The sequence below is a fragment of the Streptopelia decaocto genome (assembly GCF_964273445.1).
Source record: "Streptopelia decaocto genome assembly, chromosome: 7".
NCBI classification, from domain to species: domain Eukaryota; kingdom Metazoa; phylum Chordata; class Aves; order Columbiformes; family Columbidae; genus Streptopelia; species Streptopelia decaocto.
In genome coordinates, this window is record NC_138661.1 from 16,733,732 (window position 1) to 16,760,105 (window position 26,374).

The following is a 26,374-nucleotide window of genomic DNA, read 5'->3' on the forward strand; positions in this document are numbered from 1 at the left end:
GGGAGCCGGGCGCGCAAAGGACTGCCTCGATGGGCTTGAAAAATCACTGCAGCAGCAGCGGCGGGCAGGGGGGAGATGCAATCCCCGGGCTGCGCTGCCACGCCGCTCTCTCCGCCTCTCCCCTCCGGCAGCGCTCAAACCTTCTACCCCCACGCCCGGCCCCTCTGTCCCCGCGGCCGGCTCCAAACTTTTTCGGCCGCTCACTCGCCCCCCGGGGTGTGAGGGAGCCCCGGGCTCAGCGGTGAGAGCCGGCCGGGGAGCCCCCAGCGCGGGCGGGCTGCCGGCGGCGGCCGGCGGAGCATCCCGGGGAGGGGCAGCCGGCGGGGCGGGCAGGGAGGGAGGCGGGCAGGGCGGGGGTGGAGGCATGTCTCCCCGCTGAGGGAGCCGGGACTTGCTGGGCGCTGGGTTTTCCCGACCACCCTTTCCCCTCCCCACCCGCCCATCTCCCTGCCTCTCTTCCCCCTCCTTCCCTCCCTCCTTCTCTCCCTCCCTCCCCTCCAGAATTAAAGTTGGGACAGTCGCGCTCCGGGGATGGGTGCGAGCCAACGCCTCTGCTGCCGGCTCGCTCTGCTCCCTCCCCAGGTCGCCCGGAGCCCGCGCCCCCGCCCGCCCGCCCAGGAGAGATGCTGCTCCGGGAACTGCTGGGGCTGCTCCGCTGCTGCTGGCCCTCCCTGCTGCTGCACTGTGCCCTCCACCCGCTCTGGGGCTCCGTCCAGGTAGGGCTGCCCGAGCCTGCCCAGAGCCGCGCCCGCCCGCCCGCCTGCGTAGAGGGAGCTGTGGCGGCGGGGCCGGGGTGCGGGGGCGGCAGGCAGAGCCCCCCGGCCGGCACCCCGGTAGTGCGGGGAGTGGGCTGGTGCAGGTGGGTGCTGGTGGGGCGGTGGTCGCGCAGGCGGCCCCCGGAGAAAGAAGAGCTGTTGCTCTTCCCAGCGCTGTGCCCCCATGTCGGCTGCTGCGGGACGGAGCGTGTAAAGGGTGGGCGGCCGGGTCCCAGCCCCCGGGAGCGCTGAACTAGAGGTGGTCTGTCTGAGCAAGATGTAGTTGACTTTCTTCGGTGCGCTGGCAGCCAGAGGGTTTGTAAGAGCATTTTGCTGTAAGCGGCAGGATGCACAGAAAGAAGCAGTGCACCGAGTGAAGCTCCGGCAGTCTAATTTTGGTCATGTTTTGCCGTGGGTTTTTGATGTTGATTGTGAATTGAGGATTCTCTGGGTAAAGGGCTGAATCAGCTTTTGCCAACTCCGACGCTGTGATGTTGTGTGACCTTGATTGTAATGTGGGGTGACCAGCAAGATGGACTGAGAGAAATTAGTATATGGTAAGGGAGAGCGACCATCCAGTTTGGAGAATCAGAACAGCAGCAAAGCTGAACTCAAATGCGTCACTGATATTTTAAAGTTTATTTATAATATATGCCTTCAGAGGAGTGATTGATGAGCCAGCCAAGTGCTGTTCAAGAACAGAACAATCACAGTTTCTTTCTTGGAGAAAACACAGCAGAGACTCTACATCTTTTACTCTCTGTTCTAAACTTAGTGACTCCCAAGAGATTAAAGAGAGATGTTGTTTGTTTTAGCATCTTGTCTTTTGCAGTGAATGACAAAGGGGATTTTTGCTCCTTAGGAATTGAAGTGAACAGAAATACAACAAAAACAACCTTCTTTAAACCAATGCCCCTGTCATAAAAATCTCTGCCAGCGCTACCTTCCTGCTGTCCTGCTCAAGTATTCAGGTAGCTAAGCATCGTGTAAAGAGATGCCTTCTGCAACCTCTCTCTTGTAATCAGTCAGTCAGTCAAGCAGACAAAAAAAAAAAAACAACTCGCATAAACATCTTTCTGGCAAATTACTCAGATGATCTAAACCAATGTTTCAAAAATAATCACATTTGTAAGAACTGAAACAGGCTCTGAAAAATGCAAAAGCCAAGGAGCCCAGCCTTTCCCTGCAATAATTTGGAAGTTTTGTTGTCCCATTCATCAACTGCACTTGTGCCTGCTGTTCTGTGGTAGGGCAATTGAAAAATCTGCTCAGACTCAAGCTTTTTCAAGCTCTCCCAAAACTAGAGTGTATCTAAGGCTCCCTACAACAGGTACCAAATGGAAAAAGCAGGTGTGGAACTCTCACTGGCATGCTGGCCTTCCTGTGGCCAAAACTCCCTCATCTTCAAATCCATTCCGTGACTCCCTTACCCATGTTGAGCTGCTCTTATCTTCAAAGTCTTGCAAGCCATATTCTCCTCAACTAATTCAGTAGTATGTCCCATCATGTTGCTCCCCTGTCCCTGCTCCATCTAGAGCAGCCATTGTGTTTTCTCACATCTCTTTTCCCAGCCCCTCTTCACCCATTTGTCTGTGCAGTGACTTATGTGTGGCAGGGCCTTCCTCAGGCCCTGCCTGCCTTGAGGCACTTAAGAGAATCAGTCAGATGCTAATCAGAGGAGAAGCATTTATCTTATTAAAACAAAACAAACCAACAACAAAGACCCAAAAAAAAAAAAAAAAAGAAAACCAAAACACAAGCAAACAACAACAAAAAAACCCCACACAAACAAAAAACCAAAACCCACAATCTTTTCTTATTAGCGTCATAGGCAGCACTGTGACAAAAAGGAAGGGATGATTCTGTCTGAGGCTTTTGACATAATTAAAAAAAAAGAGCAGAAAGTGTCATGATGAATAGCAAGGTCATGTTTTTTTCTGGTTTCATAAACATGGATCTGGATTAACTCTGATGTGAATTATGCAGAGCTGTCCTGGGATTTATGCAGCAATCTTGAGATCTCATCTCTGTAGACTGCTTCCAAGACACAAAGCTCTTGCCACTTTAGCAGGCTTTTAGAGGTCTCTGTGCCTTTTCAGTCAACTGCACTTTTCTTTTCAATCTTTCGTCCTTTTACCTGATTCAAAAATTCACAAGACGGCCACCCTCCGGGGACTGTATTAATCCTCTTTTCCCATCTCACTCTGTAGAGCATGCTCATGGACTGCTGCAACCCCATGGGACTCTACTGAAATACTAAACAGCTCTGACCACATGCAGATTTATTCTTCCACTCTATGCAAAGCAGGACTAGGACCACTGTTTCTGAAGGAAATCTCGGATTAAAAAGAAATACATCACAAACATGAACTTCAACTAAGAGACTGCAAAAGGAAACCACCAGTTACCACTTTCTGTTTGCTTTGCCCTGGATAATTGTGGATCAGATTTTAATTGCCATGAATATTAAAAAGCGTTTGTACTTTTTTTTTTGCAAAGCATGTTCATATAAAAAGCACAAATACGTAAAGTCAACTCTTTATGTCTTTTTAGAGCAGGGAAAAAAATGCATCAGCTTGAAGTCCGGGCAACATATCTGTCCAAACTGGCCAACTGCTAAGTGTGTTAAGAAAGCTTCATGCCAAAAAGCAACCAAGTTTTAGACAGGTCAAGGAGACACATGTTCATGGCATCTTCAGTGCCTGGAGGAATGGCTGGAAGGTGCAGAAGTGGTGACTAGGGAACAAGCCCTGTGTGGTCCATCTCTGGAGATGACCCCTTGCCAAAGCAGTCTCTATGCTAGAAACTGCCTGGCAGCCCAGCAGGTTTCTGGTTACTCATTATCTGCAAGGCGCTTCCAAAGCCCCTCTGGGGCCATGCTACTGTCCAACAAAACAAACAAGCAGTAAAGTTTGAGGCTGGACTCTAATTAGCAAACCTGTGCAGTGAAAGATTAGGTTCTTTCAACACACTTCTTTTCTCCTGCCATCTCATGTAAAGACAGCTTACCTTGAATTGCAGGCGGTAAGAAAGAACATGGACTAATTTATTTCATCATCCTCTGCCAGAGGAAGATTGTTCCCTAAAGCATATTTTCTCATTATTTGCTCTGCTTACCTTTAGAAGACACAAGTAATAGCCTTCATTCCTTTCATAAGGAGACTAATAGATATCAACAGTGGGACTCTTTTTTTTTTTTTAAAAAAAAGGAGCCAAATGTCATTTTTTTCTTAATCCTATCTTGCTACTGTTAGTTAATCTTCTTGCAGCAGCCTTTGACTATTTCTCTCCTCCTTGAGGCCCTCAACCTTGATTCATGTCCTTCCTTTTCCTGCCAGATTTCAGCCAACTTACAGTATATTTATTATTTTAAACTAACCCTCCAAGACAAAGCCCTGGCAAGATAATATCTGTGTTCCTACATGTATTTTCTAACAGCTGCACATTTCACTGAATAAGAAGCAAAGGGAAACAAATAAGTGATAATGCCTATGTTTTTAAACATTAGCTCTTTCCCAACCATTTCAAAATGATGGTAGGGAATTTTGATAAAGGTTCAGACTAAGGTATTGAGAGACAAATCAACTTCTTTTTTTTTTTTTTTTTTTTTTCCCAGAAATAATATTTTAAATACACAGGAGCAGAGAGTGGCTGGGCATGTATAGGGTTAATCTTGTCTGCAAAGTAGTTGAGGAAAACATCCACTGGTTTCTGAGGACACTCTATTAACAGCCTAAGGTAGAAGAGCCTCCCAGGATTTAAAAGCAGTCAATAGTTCTAAAAAAAGGCAGAGTGAGCCTTTAGTTCTGGTTAATATTAAGTTAGAGCAATAAGTCAATGTAGCTTTTGCATGGCCAGCACTGTCTTCAGACATATACACAAAGCTGCTTCTGGTCTGCAGATGAAGCTGGCACCAAGTCTGCTCAGTGTTATTCTGCCCTGTCTCCATCCTCTCCCATTGCACTAACTTCTGCAAGACTGTACCAAGCCGTAGGATTCAGCAACTGGGATCCGGGGAGGGGATGATTATTGTAGCTAGGAGTTAATAGTCATTTCCTAAATCAGCTGCTGGGGCTGGTGGAGAGATGTCGTCCTACCTCCTCTGTGAGCACAGTAGATGTTGTCTCACCAGTACAACTAGGAGGTACCCCAGGTGTTCCATTGTCACCGCATGGAGTGGGTGCTCTTCCTATGGGGCTTCTCTTTGGAGGGTCTCAACACCCCAGCCCAGCATGTGAACAGTAGTGGAAGAGCTGAAACGGTATGGAGGATATGCTGCTGGCTGTGATCACTTACTTTAAAAATAAATAAGCCTTCTTAGGTGACAGATTTATTACCAAGCCATGAGGGATTATGAAGCCGAGTCACTTTGATTCATTAGAACATTCAGAGAGTTTGTGTAAGTCCCTGGAAGCTGTCTGGGATGGTCTTTAACCATCCTCTGACTGTTACCTGATGGTGAAGGGGAAAGTTGGAAAGCACTTGTGCTGAATTTGTTTTTCCCTATGTTTGGTAATAGATTTTGACAAGCTGTTTAAAGAACTGAGCCTTCTGACTTGTGCTGTGCTGAGCCATCCTTCCAAATCAGCTACACATAGCCTCTTCTATTCTTTCCTCCCTCTCTATAATATTTAATCAACAAAGCCCTACCTCCGCTTCCCTGAGGCCAGAGTAATGCATCTTTCTGCATTTAGAAACCTCCTACGCATGTGAACATGTCCTTTGTGCAGTGATGTTGTTTTAATTAGCCATGTCTCTCTTTTCGGCCAAAAATACGTGAAATGACTGTGTGCAGCTTTCCTGCAGCCAAAAGGCAGCACAGCACCCCTGGTACCCAGCTGTGAGCAGTGACAGGATTGAGAGGGGAGAGAAGACAGACTGTTGTGCCCAGAACTGTCAGGGGAAATGAGGCAAAGCTTGGGCAGGAGACAGGAGTGGGGAGAAGGCATCCCTGGGTGACCCTGGGGGTAGGCAGGGGTGCAGAAGAGGCCTAAAACAGATCAGAAAGTATGACGTGAGACATCATCTTTGTATTGACTGACATATTGTGGAAAATAGATAATTAAAGAAGATCATGTTAGGCCTAAACTATTAACATTAGGACAAGAACCCAAGAGCAAACTGTACAAGGTAACGGCTGAATGCCAGCATAACTGTCCTTAGTTTCAGCAAGACACAAGTCTGTCCCAGGTGCTCTCCTCATCTTATATTTAAAGTGCTTGTTAGATAACTTGCTTATTCATGTCATGCCTTAAAATTGTATCCAGTACTTTGCATGAGCATCAGTCTATTGAGAAAGAGCTGACTTAGAGGCCTCTGAAGTAAACACTTCTCAGAAAGTCCCGAGATGTTCAGCAAATCTCCTTTTCATTAGGGACTTACTCTTCTTCATTTCATAGCATTAGATTAGGAATTCTACTGAATATTCCTCCTGGTCACGTAAATATTACTGGTCATAAGAAATATATGCTGTTAATAAATGGTCCTTTTCACAACTAGATCAAGCTTTTGAATATATTGTAAACTAGTACTGGCTAAATCATTGTCCGTGGCCAAGCGATGCCAACTCTTGGGTTCTGCAGTGCATCATCTTCAGCTGTATTACTAACCGACACTGTATGTTATGGAGGCTACAAGTCACAGTCTGTGGCATTTCCATTTTGACTGTGTTATTGATGTAGTCCACAGATGAGTAAAATATGGGCTCCCTCTCCTCGTGGTGAGAAATGAAACACTCCATTAAATGCTCTCTGAACATCAAAGGGAGGCTGGCAAAGCTGAGGAGAGATCTCCTCTGGCTTTAGTTCTGCCATAAGGAAAATGAACATAATCCTGACCCTAACTGCCTTGTAATTTTTATTAGCTCTCTTTGGCTTGCAGCAACGACCCTGTGAATAATGCATGCTGCTAGATGGCTTTCCTAAGGAAAGAAGGCTTACGCAATCATACTGTCTGCCACAACCTGCCTTTTCCTTACCCTATAACTCAGAAACCAGCCAGCCAATTTCAACCAAATTTGACAAAGGAAAAGAGTTCTTGAAGATATTGTGTTACGTAAAAAAATGTAAAATGGGGATCATGTAGGGAAGTAACTTCCTTGTAGTGGCCTTAGTGAGGAACACAAGCTCAGTTTTCACTACAGGGCTGAGATGCCATTTGGGTAATCAAGTCCAAGAAACTCAGTCATGGAAAATCAGTTTTCACTGTTTCTGCTGCTCATGCAATGACTTGTTTCTTCACAGATCACTCAGGGTGAGCCCCAGAAGTCATGCTCCAAGCCTGTAGCAGAGGGAGTCACAAAGAGCTGCCAGGAAATCTGCCAGTGCAGGCCACCTCCACCGTTACCACCGCCTCCTCCACCTCCACCACCCCCAAGGCTGCACGTGGTGCCCAGTAAGTAGCTGCTGGTACGGTTGTGGTGCGCTGAGGGAGGGCAAAATAACGGGGACGCCTGGACAGATGGAAGGAGAAAGGATGTGGGAGAGGGCACAGCTAGCTCATTTGTCATTTTCCACTTAGCAAATGGAGGAAAAAATGTTCTCAGTAGAGATGGAGATCTGTTTTCTGATCAATGAATAATGCTTGGCTTTTGGAGGAAAGCCAGAGAAATTCCCTCTTTTCGTTGCATTATATATTATTCCCTAGGTTTAAATGGTTTCCTAATACCCTAACCCTGGGAAACGCTCTCCCTCACAGACACAGCGCTGTGCTTCCCCTTGAGTTACCTGACCCCAGGTAACTGCCAGATGCGCAGCTTGGAGGTCTGAGAGCTCCATGACAAACTAATTTATAAGCAGGCAAAAATTCAAACACTCTGCCTAGACCACCCTGCAGGTTTGGCTCTCTTCAGGACACTGGGGCTCTAGTGGTTTACCATAGTCAGGTTCACTGGTTTTAAATTACTTATGACTGTATACAAAAGTCAGAGGCATGTCAAGAGTCAATGGCAAGTCAGCAGTTTTCCCACTAATGCCCATACAGTCTACGACTCATCTATTTCTCTTCATGCAAATCAGTGCTCCCAAGCCTTACCCAGCCCACCCAAGCTCCTCCTAATTTCCACCAATGCACCCCCTTATCCAGCACACCTTGTGCCTGTGGTTCCTGCCGGCTAACTCTGCCAGCTTCTTTCTGCATCGCTATTCCTGTGGTCCCTGATGCACAGATCACTTCTGCAGCACAATAGCTGTGCTGGTAGTCCCTGGCAAGGCAGTCCCTCTGCAGGGGGACAGACCTCGCTGGAGCTATCCATGCTGGTTGAGTGCAGGGACATGGGCTGGACCCTGCATAGATGCTTTTAGGTCCCAGGTGTTTGGTATTCCAGCAAATCTCCTTAATGCTTCTGTATTTTTGCAAATTTGTCTCTCCCTAAAAGGCTGCCTATTAATTTCTCTCCTTGCTTACATAAACTCCCTTGGGAACAGTGTTGCAAAGTATATCTATTATCCTTCTCAGTGCTTCCCCCATGGAAAAAGAAATCATTAGGTAGCATCATTTGGCTGTTTGTCTTTATCAGCACCATCCCCAGATGTGCAGAAGACATGAAGAAGGCTTTTGCACAGCTTTTAGCCAGGCAGAGTAATGGTAGAATTTTACGGTGTATTTTCTGCCAGGAGAATGCTTTGTGTTTGTGCCACACTGCAGAAAATAAAGGCAAAGGCAGGAAAAAAAGGTAGTGAAACACTTGGGAAAGGAAGTACAAAGACAGTTTGGAAAGCAGAGATGAAGGGTTTTTAATAGCAGGAAAAAATCTCTTTCAATGTTCAGGAAAATGTCATGGACAGTGATATAGAAAATTCCCTTGATCCTTGTCTCACAGTTGGCAAATAAAGCACTTAATTTGCCACTGAGTTTTCTTGTACCTGTGGTACCCCGTTGTCCCAAGGGAGCTGCTCTTATTCACACAAGAGCTGGCAGAGCAGTGCCAGCACCAGGACCAGCGCTGCTGCTCGGCTGCCCCAGGATGAGAGCACCACACGGCTGCCCAGCTGTGTCCCCTCCCTGGGCTGCCTTCGGGCAGCTGCTCTGAGAGCCTGGATTTGTCTCCTGGGAAGTGAGAAGGAAATAGTATCACAAAAAAAGAAAAAGTCTGTCACACATTGCAAAAAGATGAAAGAGAAATCAAATGGGCCTGCAACTGGGGTAGCCTGATGCTTACACAGGCTGGATTGCCAGGTGCTAACTCAGTTCTAAAAATGAGCTAAATAAATCCAGATGACTAATATTTAAACAAGCTATTTTGTTTCAAATACGATAAAAAAAAATGGATTACACATTCCTTTCACCAGTAAGCTTTAGAGCAGCAATCAAGTGCCTCATCTTGAAAGATGCTTTCATTATTATCAGCTGTCTAGGCACTGTGATTTAGCCCACGTGTACACAGCAATCCCCATCTTTATGAGAATGAGCAAGCCTCATGTTTAAATATTGATGTTATAGACACCGCTTTCAAACAGCATTCAGAGGAGAGGGCAGTAAAGGTACAAGACAAGCTATTATTAAGTGGTTGATGCTAGACTTGCACTTAGCACTTTTTAAGTGATTAAAGATAAGTAGTAGAAAGACCTCTGCAAAAAAGAAGCAGCCCAGGAGCTGCAGGTTTTTCACCTTTACAAGGTTCAGTGCGCTGTGAGCCACTTCATAAAGATGCTGGCATTGCTCTCAGAGCTTTGTGAACCACAAAAGGCTGCAGCCTTAAAAGGTCTTTTTGCCATCGAACTGAACTTGGTTGGAGGTTTAGATCACCTCTACATCCTTCTAAAACAGCTACTGTGTTTTGCACCTGGTGATTAAAGTCCATAGATACAAAATTCCTGTCTGCCCAGTTACTACAGACACCGACAGCTCGGTTATCTGCTAAATGAAGCTACCTAGTGCTCTTCGACATGTCCTGTCTGGTCTCCAGCTGCTGCTGTGGAAAAGCAAGGAACCCTCTTTGTGTCCTCTTCATCAATCCCACCTTAATGTTCTGTAAACCCTAGATGCATGTATGGGATGACACTGGGTAACTGTGAGCAGCTGAATCACTGTCTGAAAGGTTTTTATTGTGCTTGAGCACAACTGAGGACTTTCAGGAACATTTTGATATTGACAGATTGATCCAGTGACAAACCTTTAGCTCTGCTTCCTGCACAAAGACTTACACAAAATCTGGTAAATGTTGTGAATTCCAGAATTCATGTGTAATGACAGCTAAAAGTTGTGTTGACTCCGAGGGACAATGAGCTAATTCCCTCCACAGAAAATGGATAGAATCACACACACTTAGCAGTCACTCTAAATACGTGAGCAATGGTAGAAACACCAGCTTTCCAGGCTTTAGGAGGCACCTCACTATTGTTCTCATGTATTTACAAGAAGGTGTGGGATATGTTTCAGTGCACCCTGAGGAGGCATGTCATTTGTTCAACAATATGAATATGGGAAATTAAATTAGATCATGTGGCCCATATATTTCCAAACATGGACAACAAAATTATGAGCTGATAAATTCAGAGAATTCCTCTGCCACCCAAACTCCAGGCCCCAGGGAAGAAAAGACAGACTGTTTTTGTGTTCCTTCAGCCATGACCCTGTGCATCCTTTTCCCACATTTCAAACTCCTTCATACAGACCACTGGTGTTTCCCATGTCCCTCCCAACCCCTGTCCTTGTGGCCAGGATCAGCTACACTGGTCCCCATGGATGCTGCTTTTCTCAAATATTGCTAGTTCGACCTTTTCTCTTTCTGTAAAGTGGGACACATGGAACATTTCAGTTTTGAGCTTCCCAAGTTTCTTTTCAGATGCAGTTTGTCAGCATTCCACTGAGATACAGCTGTCTGGTTCAGTATAGGTGTGTACATTACCAACGGTCTTCAAGGAGAGGGGCTCCAGCCCATGTTAGGAGTAGCTAGGATGGTGGGGATTATGTGACAAAGTGGCGGGGACTGGCAGGAGACGTGGTGGCTGAGCCAATTGTGGTTCCTGCAGATCGTCTGGCATATTGATGTTTTCACAGTAACTCTCCTTATGCAAGCAGCAGCCTGCTCTTTAACCTGTGCCTAAAAAACTGCACGTTGATGAAGTGAAGGGAAAGCTCATGAGGCTCTGAGGGGCCTAAGGCCAACTAAGCTTAGATGCTGACAGCAAAGAAAAGAGGAACTTTCAATGAAATTGAGTGTTTTCCCTAGATATAGCTGTAGTGACCTGAAGGAGATAGAGATTCTCAGAACCTGGCCTTTAACTGTTTCTTTTTCTCCTCCCATCTGCTTTCCTCCTTGTCTCAGGATTTCAGCCAGGACTAAGAAAAGGTAGATAGAGTACTTGTTTAGGCAGCTTCACAGACCCATGAGATTAAGCTAGTTCAAATTATGTTGACCCTTCAAAAATCTAAAACACAGCTGTTGTCAACCCTTAAATACTTTATGAGCCCAGAGGTTTCTTCAGGGGCACCATAAAGAAGAAAGGACTTTGTTTGGAAGAAGAAGCTAGGCTTTCAAAACAGGAAAGGGTTAAAGCTAGATATACACTGGCATCGGTATCAGTTTTAACTTGCTGAAGGTTTGAGGAAAAAATATTTCAGAAGTGGCGTCTTCAAAATGGTACAAGGAGGAGAAAGGATGCTCAGCATGAACTCCCCGTTGCTGGTTTAGCAACATTTGCTGTCTCTGCCCTACCCACCTCACATGTTGGGTGAGGAGTCCATGGTACTGCCATCTCCTCTCTGGATGAGAGAGTGTCCAGTCAAACATTGTTTCAGTAAAAATTTAGAAGAGGAAACTTAAATAAAATTTTTAATCTGACTTCATTACAAGGTGTACTAGTACAGCTGAGTCTGGGTACGTGAACTAACCTCTGACTTGTTGGACACTTACACATAGGTACACAGTGAGGTCTTTACAGCTCCTGACCTCAATGAAAGTTTGCCCTGAGCTGTCAGTTGAGATAAAGCACGATTAAGTCAGTGCAAATCCAAAGAGAATGACATCACTGCAGTGGACTCTAATCTCCAGGCTGTAATTGCATGATTTTGTTTTCCAAGGTGAAATCTTTTCCTTTATCTTTGGAGATAGTGCATCTAATTAGCTAAGTATTTGGGCTGGTGAATATGCCAAAATAAAAATAAGCAGCTGCAGGAAGGGTGCAAGTTTTTGGCAACTACATGAGCCCAAATATACAGCTTAATTTCAGAAAGTGTGCTGGATCCCTTCAGAGCAAGTAGGAAAGCTAAGGACATTCAGATCTTTTCAGACAGGTGGTCACAATGTGTGTATATAGGCAGGAGTCTGAAGTACAGGAACACTCTGGAACTTCTTGAACTTCAAGTAGGTTTTAAAACAACCAAAATTTGCAGATTTGGCTTGCTGACTTTTAGCAACATAGCCTTTCACAGCAGGAACTTGTTAGAGAAATAAAACAGGTATGGTTCTGAGACATAAAATAATAAGAAACGTTTTTCCTTAGGCTTTTCTATGACCTAAATCCTGATGGTAGAATGGGCAGGGTAACTCAGTATGGATCCAGAGAATGAGTCTGAGCTTCACACTGAGCACTCCACATGGCCATTCACTCAAGCAGGAGAGCTGAACATGGTCCCAATGCTCACCACACTGCTTCTTGTACTATAATACATGGGTAGCAATGTTGATGTGCTTGCCTACACAATGCCAAAAGGACTTCTGTCCTTGGCAGAGGTCTGTGATTGTCCCTCAGGAGTTCAGAGGAGGCTGTGACTGCAAACTGAACTTTTAATCCTCCTGGAGGCCACCATGTGTTTTAAAACATGAGATGCCAAAGAATTTGGTGCAGGCAGTCTGGTGTAGCTGCTACAATATGAGTTGAGCATCTCAGAGAGCTCTGACTTTAAGTTTCTCTTTGGGTAATCCTTTTATTTTGTGAATGCTTTGCACCTTTCCAAACAGCTACTGCAGATGCAATTCTGACCCTAATGGCTCAGCTGGCAGGACCAGCCTTTACCTACGGCCCTTCTGCCAGAAGGACTGGTTCTGAGTGATTTTGAAATATTTGAGCACACTTGAGGAAGCCCAGATTAACTTCTCCTAAGTGCTGATGCCCCAAAATAATTGTTAGCAAACAGATGGGGGTGTTTTTGTTTTATAGTAAGAGGAAAAAATTTTCCTCCATACTTTATACAACATAGCAGCTACCAAAACTGAATAGTGATGGAAGAGACCTACAGTAGCACTAAAATGGTAGGGGGTACATTGTCTCCTACACCAAGACATTTATGGTAATGACAGCTACTGTGAGAGAATATTGTTTTACAAGTCTGGTCTAGACAGTGATTTTTTTAAATGCAAGCAGAATGCTGAAACAGGGAAGCCCTTTCAGTTTTGGTAACACAGCTGTCATTCTGTGAATTACAGTCTTGTGTGACAGCATTGTTTATAATTTACAAAGCAAAACCAAAATTCAGTTCTTGTCTTCTCTGACATACACTTTCATTTTACTGTGCGATTGTAAGTCACAGAACTGGCAGTAGGATTTTGAGGCTTTCAAATCTAAATTGAAATCAAGCCCCACTGCCTGCAGTCATGGATGATGGCACATGCAGTCTAGTCCAGGTCCCTGTTGTGTTGATTTCACATCACAGATACTACCTGCTCTGCTAGCACAGTGAACCAAATCATTAAGAATCCAAGATGGGATTTAGGCAGATTTCACCCACCTAAATCAGAAATGCATTGATTAGATTTCCTGCCTCAAACTGCAGTGACCTCTGATTTTATCACCCAAGACATAAAGACTTCAAAATCCTCATATTTTTTGCATCTAGAGCAGTTATTTCTGGCATAGCAACAAAAGTTAGAAGTCCTCACCTCCCAGTCAAAATGAGTAGATTATTTAGGGTGAGGAGCTTTCTTAAGCAGCAATCAAATTTGAAGTTTGAAATAGTTGAAACGTCTGGGATGTTATATTACAGCTGAAGAGCTGGATTAGTGACTAGAAAGCAGGTAAGACTGAAAAGGTTCACACTAATACTTTCTTTATAGGATTCTACAATCACTTTGTGCACCTAACATCTCCTCATATTGGGCTGTTGTAAGCTATCTATCTTTGTAAAACGCTGGTTATAATAGACCGTCAATCACAGCTTCAATTTTTTTCCCAATTCAGAGTTTTTCACCACAATAAATTCTGAAATGTATTGTCGAGTCTAATTTTTTGTTTAGGCAAGTGATGAATCTTCTCCCTGCTTTGGGCCCTTGCAGATTTGTTTTGAATTTTTCATGCAGTCATAAATCCATATTATGGAAAAATCCACTCTCTTGAAAATTCCCTAGTTCATATGTTTTGAAGTATTTAAAAGTAAGCACCTCAGGCCAGATTTTGCAGTGCAGGAATCAGTGGGAGTTCTGTTATCTATAGATTAAAAGCATTGTCTAATTTTGAAAACAGAAGCATCAGATATTAAACTGATTCTGCAGTATAACAGTCCTTTCTACTCTGGGATTCATACTCCAACAGCTTGGTTTTATTTTTTTTAAGCAAAAGGAGTTGGCTACGCTGAAGACATTAATTCCCTGTGTGGATGGCAGTCCATTTGTAGATGCCTGCCATTTCACTGATTAAGAAGATAACAAATCTTCAGTGAAGTTACTGATGAGTCAGAGGCTGCTGATTTACAAGTAATTGTAGGTTCCCCTGCCCATGGCAGAAGGAGTTGTGCCTCATCTCGACAAGTCAGAAGTAAACTCTTAATTGGCACAAGCCGTTCTTGGCAGGGAGGGCTAAGCAGCTGACCTTGGTAAAGCAGACCCACATAAATGTATGTTCTTGTAATGGTTTTGTGCATCTTTGTCATAAACATGATATAAAAGTGTTGCGTTGCTTGTGTAATTGCATCTAACAGGTTATTTTAAGTTGATGTAGCAGATCGAGGAAGCAGCAGTGTGGAGTTTTGGAATGTTATCCTAAAGTGAGTAGTCTGTGGTGTCCAGTAGTATGGTACAAACATAGGTTAATAACTGATGCCACTGCCAAAAACTGACATTAATAATTATGCAAGTTAATTTGACAATTCTACTAGTAAATCATATCACATTATAACCATATATATGTGTATATATGTATCAAATTGTGAATTACTAATTGTTATTAGAATTAATTGGTTTATAATTTTGAAGTGTCTTTTAAATGGAGTTGATATTTAATCAGCTTATTTGTTAGAAATATTTTATACAAATATCTGTTCCTTGACAAATGCTGCTGTTTAAACTGGACTTTTACCTATGGAGCAGATTCTATTGAATCATCCCTGGACATTTTCTTCTCCTTTTGAAAGCAGTGCATAATCTTATTTCATAGCCCCTATCAAAGGAAATGACCACCAGTGGAGCAAAGGGAGGGTCAGGTTTAACACTCGGTTTGATTTGGCAAGCTGCACGGACTCTGCCTCAGAGTTGTTTGGTATCATTCTGCAGCGCTGGCTGCCTACAGCTGTAGGCTTCTGGAGAGAGTGATTGTGAGCAGCATCTCTGTAAGAGTTCTCCTACCTATGCAGGTCCAGAGTGCTGTGCAAAGCCTGAGGAAAGTGCAGATAGCAACTAGTAACCAATTTGCTTGCTTTTGTGACTGTAAGGTAGCCTGTGTCTTTTAGCTTTCAGAGAGTTACAAATGTGCTCTGAGTGGTGATTGAGGACTTCATGTTGGGCATTTGGCGTGGTGAAACAACTCGATATGTTAATGTGATGTAATTGCCATTTTAAGTATTCTATATTTTATGAACACTGCGTAAAAAATATCAGTTGATAAATATAATTTTATTTTTATTAGGATTAAATTTATCCCTGGTTTGGAAGGTATTTCACATTTCAGTTCCATTTTACTCTGGGTGGGTCCTCAATTTTATTTCCCTTAAGTTGGACCTAAATATAATTTGGAAAAGGAACTTGAGTGCACTAGGTATGGGAATTAATAATTGGTCTCCTCAGGGACATTTTTAAGTGATAGCTGTAGCCCTCACGTCCAGCAATAACTGAGCCACTGAAGTCATACAAGGAATAAACTACCTAACATCAAACAGGAGGATCATGTTTGTATAGATGCTGTACACTAACAGAAGGATTTGCTATATAGTCAGCCTGCTGTTCCCTAAAACTCAGCCATAGCCATATGACTTGCAATATGTCTTTCTTCATAAAGTGAGCTCTTTAAAGCCATCTGTACTTACCAATCTAAAGTATTTGTCTATTGTAGTCACTCTCTCCATAGAGTATCTGAATGCCCAACAGGTAAACCATTAATTTTTCAGAGACAGACACAAACTAGTGCCTTAGAAACTCTTGCTACTAATACATTGGGAAAATATCCCAAGTATTTCCAAGTCTTCCACAATCTGTGTTAGGAAATTCAGCTTGCAGTTGGCTGAAGCTGGTTTTGTTTCTGCCTTCCCTGAAGGCACTAATTTTGCGAAGATTCCAACTCAAAGCTGTGAGGCTTGTCCAATGTTTGCTATTATCTAGAGGTTCCTGAGCTCTTTTAAAAGCTGCTAAGGATCTAAGAGATGATATCTTAATCATACCAGTAGCACTGAATTTTACTCACATTTCATAGTCGGTCACTTTGATGGCACCACTCATGGGGATACCATTCAGCCTGAAGAAGTTGTGTGGATATATATAATATATAGAATATTATACCAAGAAAATATCATCTTTCTGTGGCATTGAATCTGCCAGCCCTGAGGTGTCTTAATAATCATTTACTGGTGAAAGACTGGTCATCAGTTTAGGAGCTTAGACTTCCAAAATCACATTTCAGCTGTTTGAATTTCAGCTTATATCATCCCTCCTTTGAAGACCTGTTCACTGCAAGAGCTAAAAGATGGATAAGCTTTCAGAGGACTTGATGCTGATGTACTGTGACTCCTGCAAAGGAGGCATCTTGCCCACCCTGTGAGGAACAGTGAAAACAGAGTCCAGGTGCTGCTTCTTCCTCTACCACTGACCTGCTGGATGATCCTGAGAGATTCGACTCCCCTATGAGCCCCTCAGAGTTATCATATCTGAAACTGAGATATTTTTCCATCTCTGTAAACTTTGTTTTTGAGACCAGTGGATGTCAAGCACAGAAGTTTATTATTATTTTTGGTCTCAAAATTGAACAGTAATTGTTACAGAATTGATCAGCTATGTCCTGTCCTACCACCCATCGAAGAGGAGGCTGCACCAACACATAGCAAGAAAGACAAGGCGTTCACCATGCCAGGTGCAAAAGGCAGAGCCTATGGCCACATTGTCACCGCATGGTAATGTGAGAAAGGAGGCAGCCTGAGGGGCTGGACAAGAACCCATGGTGCAAAACCATGTCTTATATATCATGTCTTATTTCTTCCTCTGTCAATGGCGATACAACTTCAACAAAACCCTGACAAGGGAGTGTATATCAGCAGATATGGGAATTAAGAGCCTGGGAGGGCTATCACTATATGTACTTACAGTGTCCATATGGGTGCCACTACCACAGTACCTTAACGGGCTCCGCTGTACCTGCCTTCACAGTGCCTGCTGGGGCAGGGGTTTCATCCAAGGCTGCCTGAGGCTCAGTAGAAGCAAGGGCTAGCTTTTCAAGGGCTTTTATCACCTAAAAACGCAGATAGGTGCTGAATGAGCTTTCCAAACCACTGAACTCACAGCAACTGTCCTAAGCCATGGCCTACTCCACTTTATTTTGGAGAGGACAGATGCTTTCTGTGTGCTGTTTACTAAGCGCTTCCTCACTGCTGACCTGGAGGCAAATTTTCTACACACGTCTTTGCTCCTTGGCAGTCACTTCTTCATGAGATGCCCTCTGCAACTGCAGCAACTGCAGCCCTGTGCAGGAGCCTGTCCCTCCCTGAAATACCTGGTAGCTGATGATGAGCACATCTTCTGCCCTAAAACAGCCTCTGAAACAGCCGGAAAGCAAGTCAGCTTGACTGGGGGAGACAACTATCTTTTCATACCTACCTTACTGTGGTGGATCTGGGAGGTGATATTGGCTACGTGATGGAGGAGAAAAGCTCTGTGGGAAAATGCATCTCCCGTCGCCAGTGAGTTCCAATTTGGAAGTGACTTTTTACTTCTTTCACTGGTCCACACTTTTGTCTGATGTCAAATGCCTCAGGGCCCAGTGCCATAAGCCTGCAGGCAAAGGTAGCCCTTTTTCCAACAAGCTTGAAGAAGTCTCCACGTATTCAATTCATAGCAGCAAACCTCTTCCTGCGCATGTTGCAGTTGCTCACACGTGTAGTGAGCTCTGTGGGCCTCAGTGGGCAGTGGGCTCACCACAGTAAACACCAAAGCAGAAGCTTCTGATTTTTTTCAACCTTGTTATGAGACACAAAGAGGAAGCCAGAGCCTCACACTGCAGGGTGGCCTACAGTCTCCTTGCACAAGCAGCCACGGGACAGGCATATCTAAGGCATGTTGGCAGGGGACGAGCTGCAGTACCCACTTGGTCTGCAAGGCTTATTACAGCCTATTGCAGGTGTTGAGCTCATCCTTAAAATGTGTTGGGTGTTCACTCACCTCTGTGTATCATACTTGTTTTTAGATCCTCTCTAGGAAGTCTGTGGCAGCCAAAGCAGTATGGGGGAGGGATGTGCATGTGAACATGCTTATTAAATACTGATGGAAATATGTTAATATGCTTTCTGGTATCAGAGCGCCTAAATGGCAAAGACAGACTTAGCACAAAGATTCAGTATTTTCAGGCCTCTTTTCTCCAGGATGCTCTTTTCACTGCTGTAACGTGACAAGGTGCCACAGTTTGCTGGGGCAAGCAGATGATCCTCAGCACTGATTTTTCTCTGCTGAAGAATAGCCTATGCTCTCTGTGCACATCACTCGCCGCTGGAGAGCCAGACTGTGTGTTTGTGCAATGAAGTGCATGGTACCGTGCTGGCGCATCTCTGTGCCTCTCAGTGGTGCCTCTGTTAAAAAGAACTGAGAATTACTGTCCCCAGGTCAGTGCTGTGCTGCTGTTGTTCTGTTGTAGACCATGGCCTCGCTGCTGTGTTTGCTTGAATAGGTAGTTGACAGGAAGGTCAGGGAAATAATAGCTGGTTCTTGTGGAAATATGGAAGAAGTACTTACAAATTTACCTATTTACCCTAGTAGAGAATTGGGAAAGGAGTAACAGCAGTGCTGACGTGTAGCCTTGTGTTGGACTTTTTGTCCCTACATCTTGCAGCAGTTTGGAAAGCTGGGACTACTGTCTCCATCCTGGAGGATAATCAGAGGCTGGGGGTGAAGATCTTTCCAAGTCAGCCAAGGAGAAAGGGAGAGAGCTGCAGCTGGAACCCACATCCTGAGAGGAATTTCTGTCCACCACCTGCTATGACACTCTGCCTGAAGAGAGGTTAAAGGCTATATCATAAAACTCAGAAGATTAAACTTAAGCTTGTATCTACATTCAGGCATGCAAGTTAAAGCATCCTGGCTCTCTGAGTGCTCAGAACTTCTGGAAATCAGGTCACCTTCTAAAATAAATTCCAGGGTTTTAATTTAACAGCAAATTTTCAGGAAGTTGTGACCTGTTTCTTAAAGGCACCAAATATGCACTAATCGGACTGATGACTCCTGTGTTTTGGACAACAGGCCACCAAGTACAGCAGGGTTCACCCGAGTGATGGCTCTGATGGGGAAGCAGTGCTTAGGAATATCTGGGGATATCACTAGGACTATCTTGGTGCTGCCCAGCCTGGCACTGGTCCAGATTGCAGAGAGCAGGGAAATGTGATGGTGCCCACAAGGCTCTCCAGAATGACCACGTTGCCGTGAGGAGGAGGAGGCTGCTTTGCAAGGCACAGGCTTCAGTTCACATTTGCTCGGGACAGAAACCGATAGTGTGTGATTTAATCAGGGTAAAAACAATTCCGTCCTTTTTGCTGAGGGAGAATCAGATGGTGAGGGAGAAACAGCATCTCATCGGGAGACACAGCATCTCATCGGGAGACTGCTGTTTAGAAAAACATGTGACAAAGTCAGATCAGAGGGCAGTGGCTGACGTGAGCATCCATTGTAAAGATAAATGCCAGAGCTGAGTGTTAACACAGAAGCTAGCTATGATGTAATCTCCTTAAAAGCCTTTTTTCCACAAGGCCTTTAAATACCCCTGCTTCTCCAGATCACGCTTTAGAGAACAGGCTCTCCTTCCGTGCTCACTAACCCCACTCTCCTCCAAAAGACCTTGGCAGCTGAAACCGTGTTTTGCTCCTATTTGTGGGATTGAAGCTCAATTCTGGTGGGTCCCATCAGCTTCACAGAGAACCTAAGAGGATTAAGGCTGGCGGATCTGGCCCTTAGACTGCCAGTTGTTTGGAGCACAGACTTTCCCTCCCTATTTGTTCTGATAGTTCTTTGTCTGCTCTGCTGTCTTCATCATCATCCTTCCATAAACACGTAGGACTCTGAACTGAAATACTCGTCTTCCTCTGCAGCTGTGCCAGAACCGATACAAGTTATCCTACAAGCTTAGCACCAGCCTTCCTGGGCACCTTATGGGATCCCACCTCATTTCTGTCCGTAGGTCTCGGCCGCACAGAGCTCCCGGGCACGGCGTCAGCATGCCGGCTTGGGGCAGAGACCTGGCGCCTGCCTGGGAAGGCAGTTTGCTATTTCCACCCCTGTAAATGTTTTTATGGCCAAATCCAGTGTTTGCATCTACTCCCAAGGAGGAGGCAATGCGATCCAGCGGGTAGGACTGGCCTGGAGTCAAAAGATATTTTGTTTCCTGGCTTTTTCACTGAGCTGCCACAAGACGCTTCTTCACAATATGCTTCGCTTATGCCTGGGTGACCGATACTTTCATCTGGTATTATTTTTATTTTGGTCCATTTTCTAAAGGACTCTCAGATCTGCCAGGGAAAAGCAGCCACATAAGACCTACCAAGACAGCACAGCCACATGGGGATTTAGTGAGATCCACTGCAAAGCCCAAACCTGAATGTGTGCAGGTTCAATAACCTCTAAAACTTTAATCTTAAGCACCACACTTAAAACTCCCCCACCCAGCTCCTCTAGCTCCTCTCTTTACTGACTGTATCCAGGCTCACTTTTTTCACCTGGAGTTCTAATCCTATTTCTTGCAATGACCCATGTACTCCTCTATCACCCATGACCTTCGGAAAACTCCTGCAGAACTCCCCCTTTCCTCCACTGCCGGCAAACTCCTTTCTCCAAAACTAAGCACAAACCTGAGCATGTTTCTTGTTTGAGGAGGGAAATATTTTTAGAAAGGGGGAGAGAACTAAGGAGAGAGGGTAACTGAGAGTTTAGAATAACAGTATCTAAAGTGTAAAAGCTGCAGGGGAGGGATTTTCTCCAGCATCAACCCACACATGTTTTTATTATAGCAGAAGTTCCCGCTGCGTAGTGATTGCAGTATCCCCTTAAAAGTGTAGTAGGAACATATGCATGGAGCAGCTGCATGATATAAACTTGTCTGCAACATAATGTGATAAACAGAAGTATCATCTACTACAGGAATAGCTAATTTCCACCAGTATTATTTAACCTAGCTCGTCCAGGGAGGCAGTAAATCAGGACACACTTTCTGCTGAGCACATCACTAATTATTGCCTGGTAGTGGTTGTTTACCTGACTAGCTCAGAGCACTCTGGAAATCGCCCTAAGTTTACAAGCAAGAGGAAGAGTACGGTTCTATGAGGACATAAAAAAAAAAAATGAAAGAAAATTGACATAGATTTATTTTTTTCAGATAAAAATTTGCTCCAAATTTAGGTGGTTCTTATTTTCTTTAATCTGATCTATTGCACCTCATGTACAGTTACAGCCATGCTCTGGAGGTGAGGGTGGTGGAATAAGGTATTGCTGGTCTAAAGCAGTTTCTTGGTCTTTCCTTTCTGGGTAGCATTTTCCTCCTGTGCCTCTTCTCTGTGGTAGGATCTTAGGGCACGGGTCCAGCAGAGCAGGTTTCTGGGTCACCCCTCTTTGGGGACTGGGATAATCCAAATCCTTTCCATTATGTTCAGATTTACTGGAGATGACCTTGCCTCAAATGGACTTCATTTGTTATTGAAACTGTCGTCCATTCCTGCCTTATGTTCCTGCTGCATTGGCCTGGTCCCTCAGGTTAATGATGGCTGTTAATAAATCTGGCATTCTGTGCTGCCCATCCTGCGGCCTTTTTCCCCCTGTTTCACTAAGCAGGTAACAGTGTGTCCATCACTTAGAGCATAACAGCCTGGGGAAGCTCATATTGTATTGTATTTGCTGCATTTAATCCATGCAACACTGCCTGAGTGTTTGGAATTCTCCTTTAGAACTTGCTTTGTTTCTGCTTCTCAGGGGGAGGCAAGGGCGAAGCAGCACCTGGGCTGGGGCCACATCCCAGCCGTTGCGCCCAGAAACTGCAATGCCAAAGCACCTCTATGGGTTGCTCATAGCCACATCCAACCTGGCCTTAAACATTTCCAAGGATGTGGCATCCATGACTTCTCTGGGCAAATATATGCAAGCGTACGGCAGTGCATGTGACGCTGTCCTGCTAGGGGGTCTGCTCCCGGTATTTCTTCTATGTAATTTCATACCTCCCAAGGGGCTGAGACTGTAGATGCCATTGGGGTGCCAGGAAGGGAGCAGTCCCTACCCAAAGCCCTCTGGCCAACAGCTAGACAGGTTTGATTATGGCCATGGCTTACCATGTGGCAAAGCATTTGCCATATTGCAGTTGTGGCCAAATCCAATTTATCTTTCTTCAAGGTTTAACTGTGTGTACTTGCCACTGGCAATGGTGTATGGTGCTGCCACCAGCTTGTGGTTGAGGCTGGACCTGCTCAGGCTCCTCCTGTCTTGCATCCACCATAGCTGAAATTTGGGAATGCCTCTGCCTTCCCCTCCCTGAGCCTGCTCACAGCCTTTGCTCTGCCTTTGCTGTGCAGTCTGGAGGCAGAGGAAGATTATGGCCTCTTGCAGGCTGTCTCCGAGGCTGTGGCTGACCAGTTGGGAAGGGAAACAGACCCAACCCCCAAGGATTTGGCAATTGATGTGATGTGCTCCTGCATCTCCCCTTTAGCAGTTCAAGCATTGCTGGGTATGTTATCTGCGGGCAACAACTGCGAAGGGAGGTTGACGAGGTGAGTTTTGGACCTGTCAGGGAGAGAGTGAAGTGCATCCATTCATATCTCATAGCTCCTCTGTCTTCAAAATGGATTATTTCAGACATATACAGAGGTGCCCCAAATGTGAATGTTTGCCTTTACATGTTCAGCCAACGTAAGGAATCTTTAGTCCACTCTCTAGTGGAAAATGGCAACCTTTCCTTCTGTGAGCCTGTCTGTACCTGATCACCAGCCTGAGCATTGCCTTCTGCGGGCAGCTGTGGTTGCAGTGTGGTTGAGCTCAGGTTTCCCTCTGGCCATGTGCAAGCCCAGGGCCTGTGTGTGGAGAAGCCGCTGCATGGCACGCATGCACACATGGCTTTCTGTCCCTATAGGAGCCCCCAAGGGCCCCCATCTCCTCGTCAGCCTCCTCTCCTCCATCCTCCCGGGAAACTTTCCCCTCAAATCCAAGAGTGTCGACAGATCTGGTTTGAAGGGAATGCATACTTTCCCTATTCTTGAAATGGCTTTCAGAGTAACAGCTGAAGATCTATATTTGTATCAAGGTCTAGCAGTACCACTGACTTCATTGGAAGGCTCTTTCGAAGGATTTGTTTCTCACGTGCCAGCTGCCTCTTGCTGTTAGCAGCCCTGCATATGCACAGCATGCTCCTACCATGTGGATTATCCAAACATATCCATAGTGGTTCCTACATGATGAGTGAAATACAGCAAGCAAACAGGGGAAGCTTGCGCTGACACTGACTCACAGATCTCTCCACATCACCCCAGGTTGAGTAACAAAACTTGTACCTGGAGAGCCCACAGCCACCAGGGCTCTGGTGACCCAGCTCCTGACCTTTGGCAAAATTCAGAGCAGCACTTGTGAGCGTCATCATGCAGATGCTGGATCAAGGTCCTCAGCTGGTGCCAGTCTCACAGCTGGGTGAACTTCTACTAGTTTACATCACTTGAGCTCTTGGCCCTTTGTATCAGCTGCCCAAGACTTCATTCTGATGTGCAATAAGTTAATCAGCATTAAGTTAATCAGTGCTTACTTTGGGGTCAATTTACACTATTGGGAGGGAGTAAAGGGCCTTATGTGAAAGTAGACAAGAGATCTCAGGCTCAGCATTGAAATCAGCTTTCTCAAAAAAGATGTGGGCATGTGATGGAGACTCTCTTTGTTTCTCATCTTTTATACAACACAATGCTTACATAGTAAGTGTCCAAGCCTTGGTGTCTGTGTGTGTGTGTGTGTAACTGCTCCTTTGCAGAATTTCTCCTCCCAGAACCCAAGTTATTTCATGTTAATCAGGAGATTCACTGAATGCCTCTATTCCACAGGGGGCTGGGTGAGATACTTGGTTTTGAAGAGACTCGAGCTGCAATAGATTCAAAATCCCTCTCCAAATTTAACTGGGCATGTCCTATGAGTCTTTTCATATATCTTGACATCTGAAATCACATCTAAACCTCTCCACATTTTCTGGGCTTGTTCCTGCATCACAGTGTGATAATGGCTGTAGGAAGCAGTGGCTTCTCTCTCTTGTAAATGGACATGCTAATGTGCAAATCATGTGAATATATCAAAATAATAAGGCAAATAAGAGTGATGAGACTGGAACCCCAAACCCTGCCTTAGCCAGCAGATCAACAGGTCTCTAAACTATGTGACATACATAGAGGTTGCCGGAAACACATTGCCTGCATCTCCAATTCCTTTTAAGTTCCAACCAAGGCTGATAAGACACTTGAGGCTCTTGGAATACGAGGCTGCCTTCAAAATAAAATCCAATCTCGCTTCCTAGCATGCTAATTAAAAGTGCATGGCTGATTCAGGCAGCCCTACAATAGCAAGAGGAGTGCTGCAGGCATAGAGATGGCAGGGTTTAGCCTGTTGTGAGTATACAATATTAAAAATGGGCAGATGTCTCATAAAGATGATTACGCCAGCACTCTTGACCTTTCTGCAAGAACAGGAATAAAAGCAGGAGGAAAAACAATAATCAGTTTTGATTTATCTTGAAAGCGCTCTTCCTTTTTTAGGCATGAAGCTGCTGTTGTTGTAGAGAGGTGAGAGGGGTCACTGTCACCCTTCCACGTCACATCGGTGCACATTCACTAGCTGCTTGGGACCAAGCCTGTAAGCAGATGGACACACTCAGACCTCAGACAGTGACACCTCCCCTGGGATTGCACATGGGACCGTGGGTCACTGCCTCCCTGAGATATTTTCCAGCTCAGCCCTGTGTTTGGTTTCATTTTATTCTGTTTTGTTCTGGTTTGTTTTGTTTTGCTTTGCTGGGCTGGCTGATGGGCTGGAGCTGGTGGAGGGGGATGCCCTGATGCAGGGGGCTGCGCAGTGGCACCGCTCAGCCCAGCCTTGCCCCTGCAATAGAGTCTGACCCTCTCCTGATAGACTTGGTGGTGTTGGTTTCTAATGTCCCAGCATTCTTATGCAAAGGGCAATTAGCCTTCAACCCCTATTGCAATGGAAAGTAGTAATCCTAATAAAAATAAATGACAGGACCACTAGATTTCCAAAATCTGAGCTTTAAAAAGTACAGCTATGACCACTAAAGGTAACATGTGGGTATATCCAAGAATTCTGAGTCCTGTTGCTGTATTCTGTCACAGACAGTACAAGTATGTGTGACTTTCATAACATACACAAAACCATTTAACACTTAATCCAGAAGATTAAAACAGCTTCATCACTGGTTTTTGGTTGGGTAACTCAGGGCAATTTTGAGAATGACCCACTCTGAGATTTACTAAAAAGAATTTAGAGGCTTCTTTGTGGTTTAATGGAAACTTCATTTCCAGTGACACAACCTCTATTTTTGCACTTGCACGTTGAGGGAAACCCTCTGTAGCTGAGCTAATCTTTCCTGGTATGCACATTTCTGGCTAGAGCCAAGTGTGCACAGATACCTGCTAACATTAGAATTGGAGCTGTGCCTTTATGCTGAGCCTTCAAACATATTTAGTCAAAAAAAGTGCATGAGATTTTTGTGGTGCTGAAATAGTTTGCAGAATGCCTTTGCTCTAAAAGTACTTTTTCATGAATCTGTTTTCAATAAACTCAATCCATCCACCCAGCGTAGGTCTGAAATGGGTCTGTTTATTCATTGTATTTATTTATGCCTGTTGCTGTTGGGAATACGAGAAGATGTTGGCCCTCTGAAAGTAAACTTAACTAACATTTGTACTTCATACATTTTAAGGTTAAGACAAAAAAGGCATTGTGCTCATGTGGACTTCTCAGAGACAGAGCATTTTCTTTACTTAATTCTTATTAGGAGTCCAGTCTCTTTAGTTGCATTTAGACTTTGTAAAAAAAAAAATTAAAAAAAAGAGAGAGATGCTACCTTAAAGTAAATTTTCAGTTAAATATTCCACCAGAGCAGAGAGGGTACTGTAATGGATAATTACCCTTAATTACCCTTAAACACTCTCTTTCTAATATAAAAATGCTTAGTCTCCACTTGTAGTAGAGTACATCCCAGATTCATGTGCTAACTCTACCAGTATCCATCACCCTATTTTGGGGGAAGGAGGAAGTCACT

At 44.7% G+C, this 26,374-nt stretch overlaps 1 protein-coding gene across 1 annotated transcript in view; it reads left to right on the plus strand.

Moving 5' to 3' along the window:
- Nucleotides 1-623: 623 nt before the first annotated feature.
- Nucleotides 624-26,374, plus strand: part of PRIMA1 (proline rich membrane anchor 1) — a gene marked incomplete at both ends in the record, with an annotated part of 49,423 nt that continues 23,672 nt past the window's right edge. Inside the window, 2 exons of the mRNA XM_082057390.1 lie at nucleotides 624-716; nucleotides 6,998-7,148. Coding sequence (XP_081913516.1) covers nucleotides 624-716; nucleotides 6,998-7,148 — 244 coding nt within the window. The remainder of the gene's footprint in view (nucleotides 717-6,997; nucleotides 7,149-26,374) is intronic.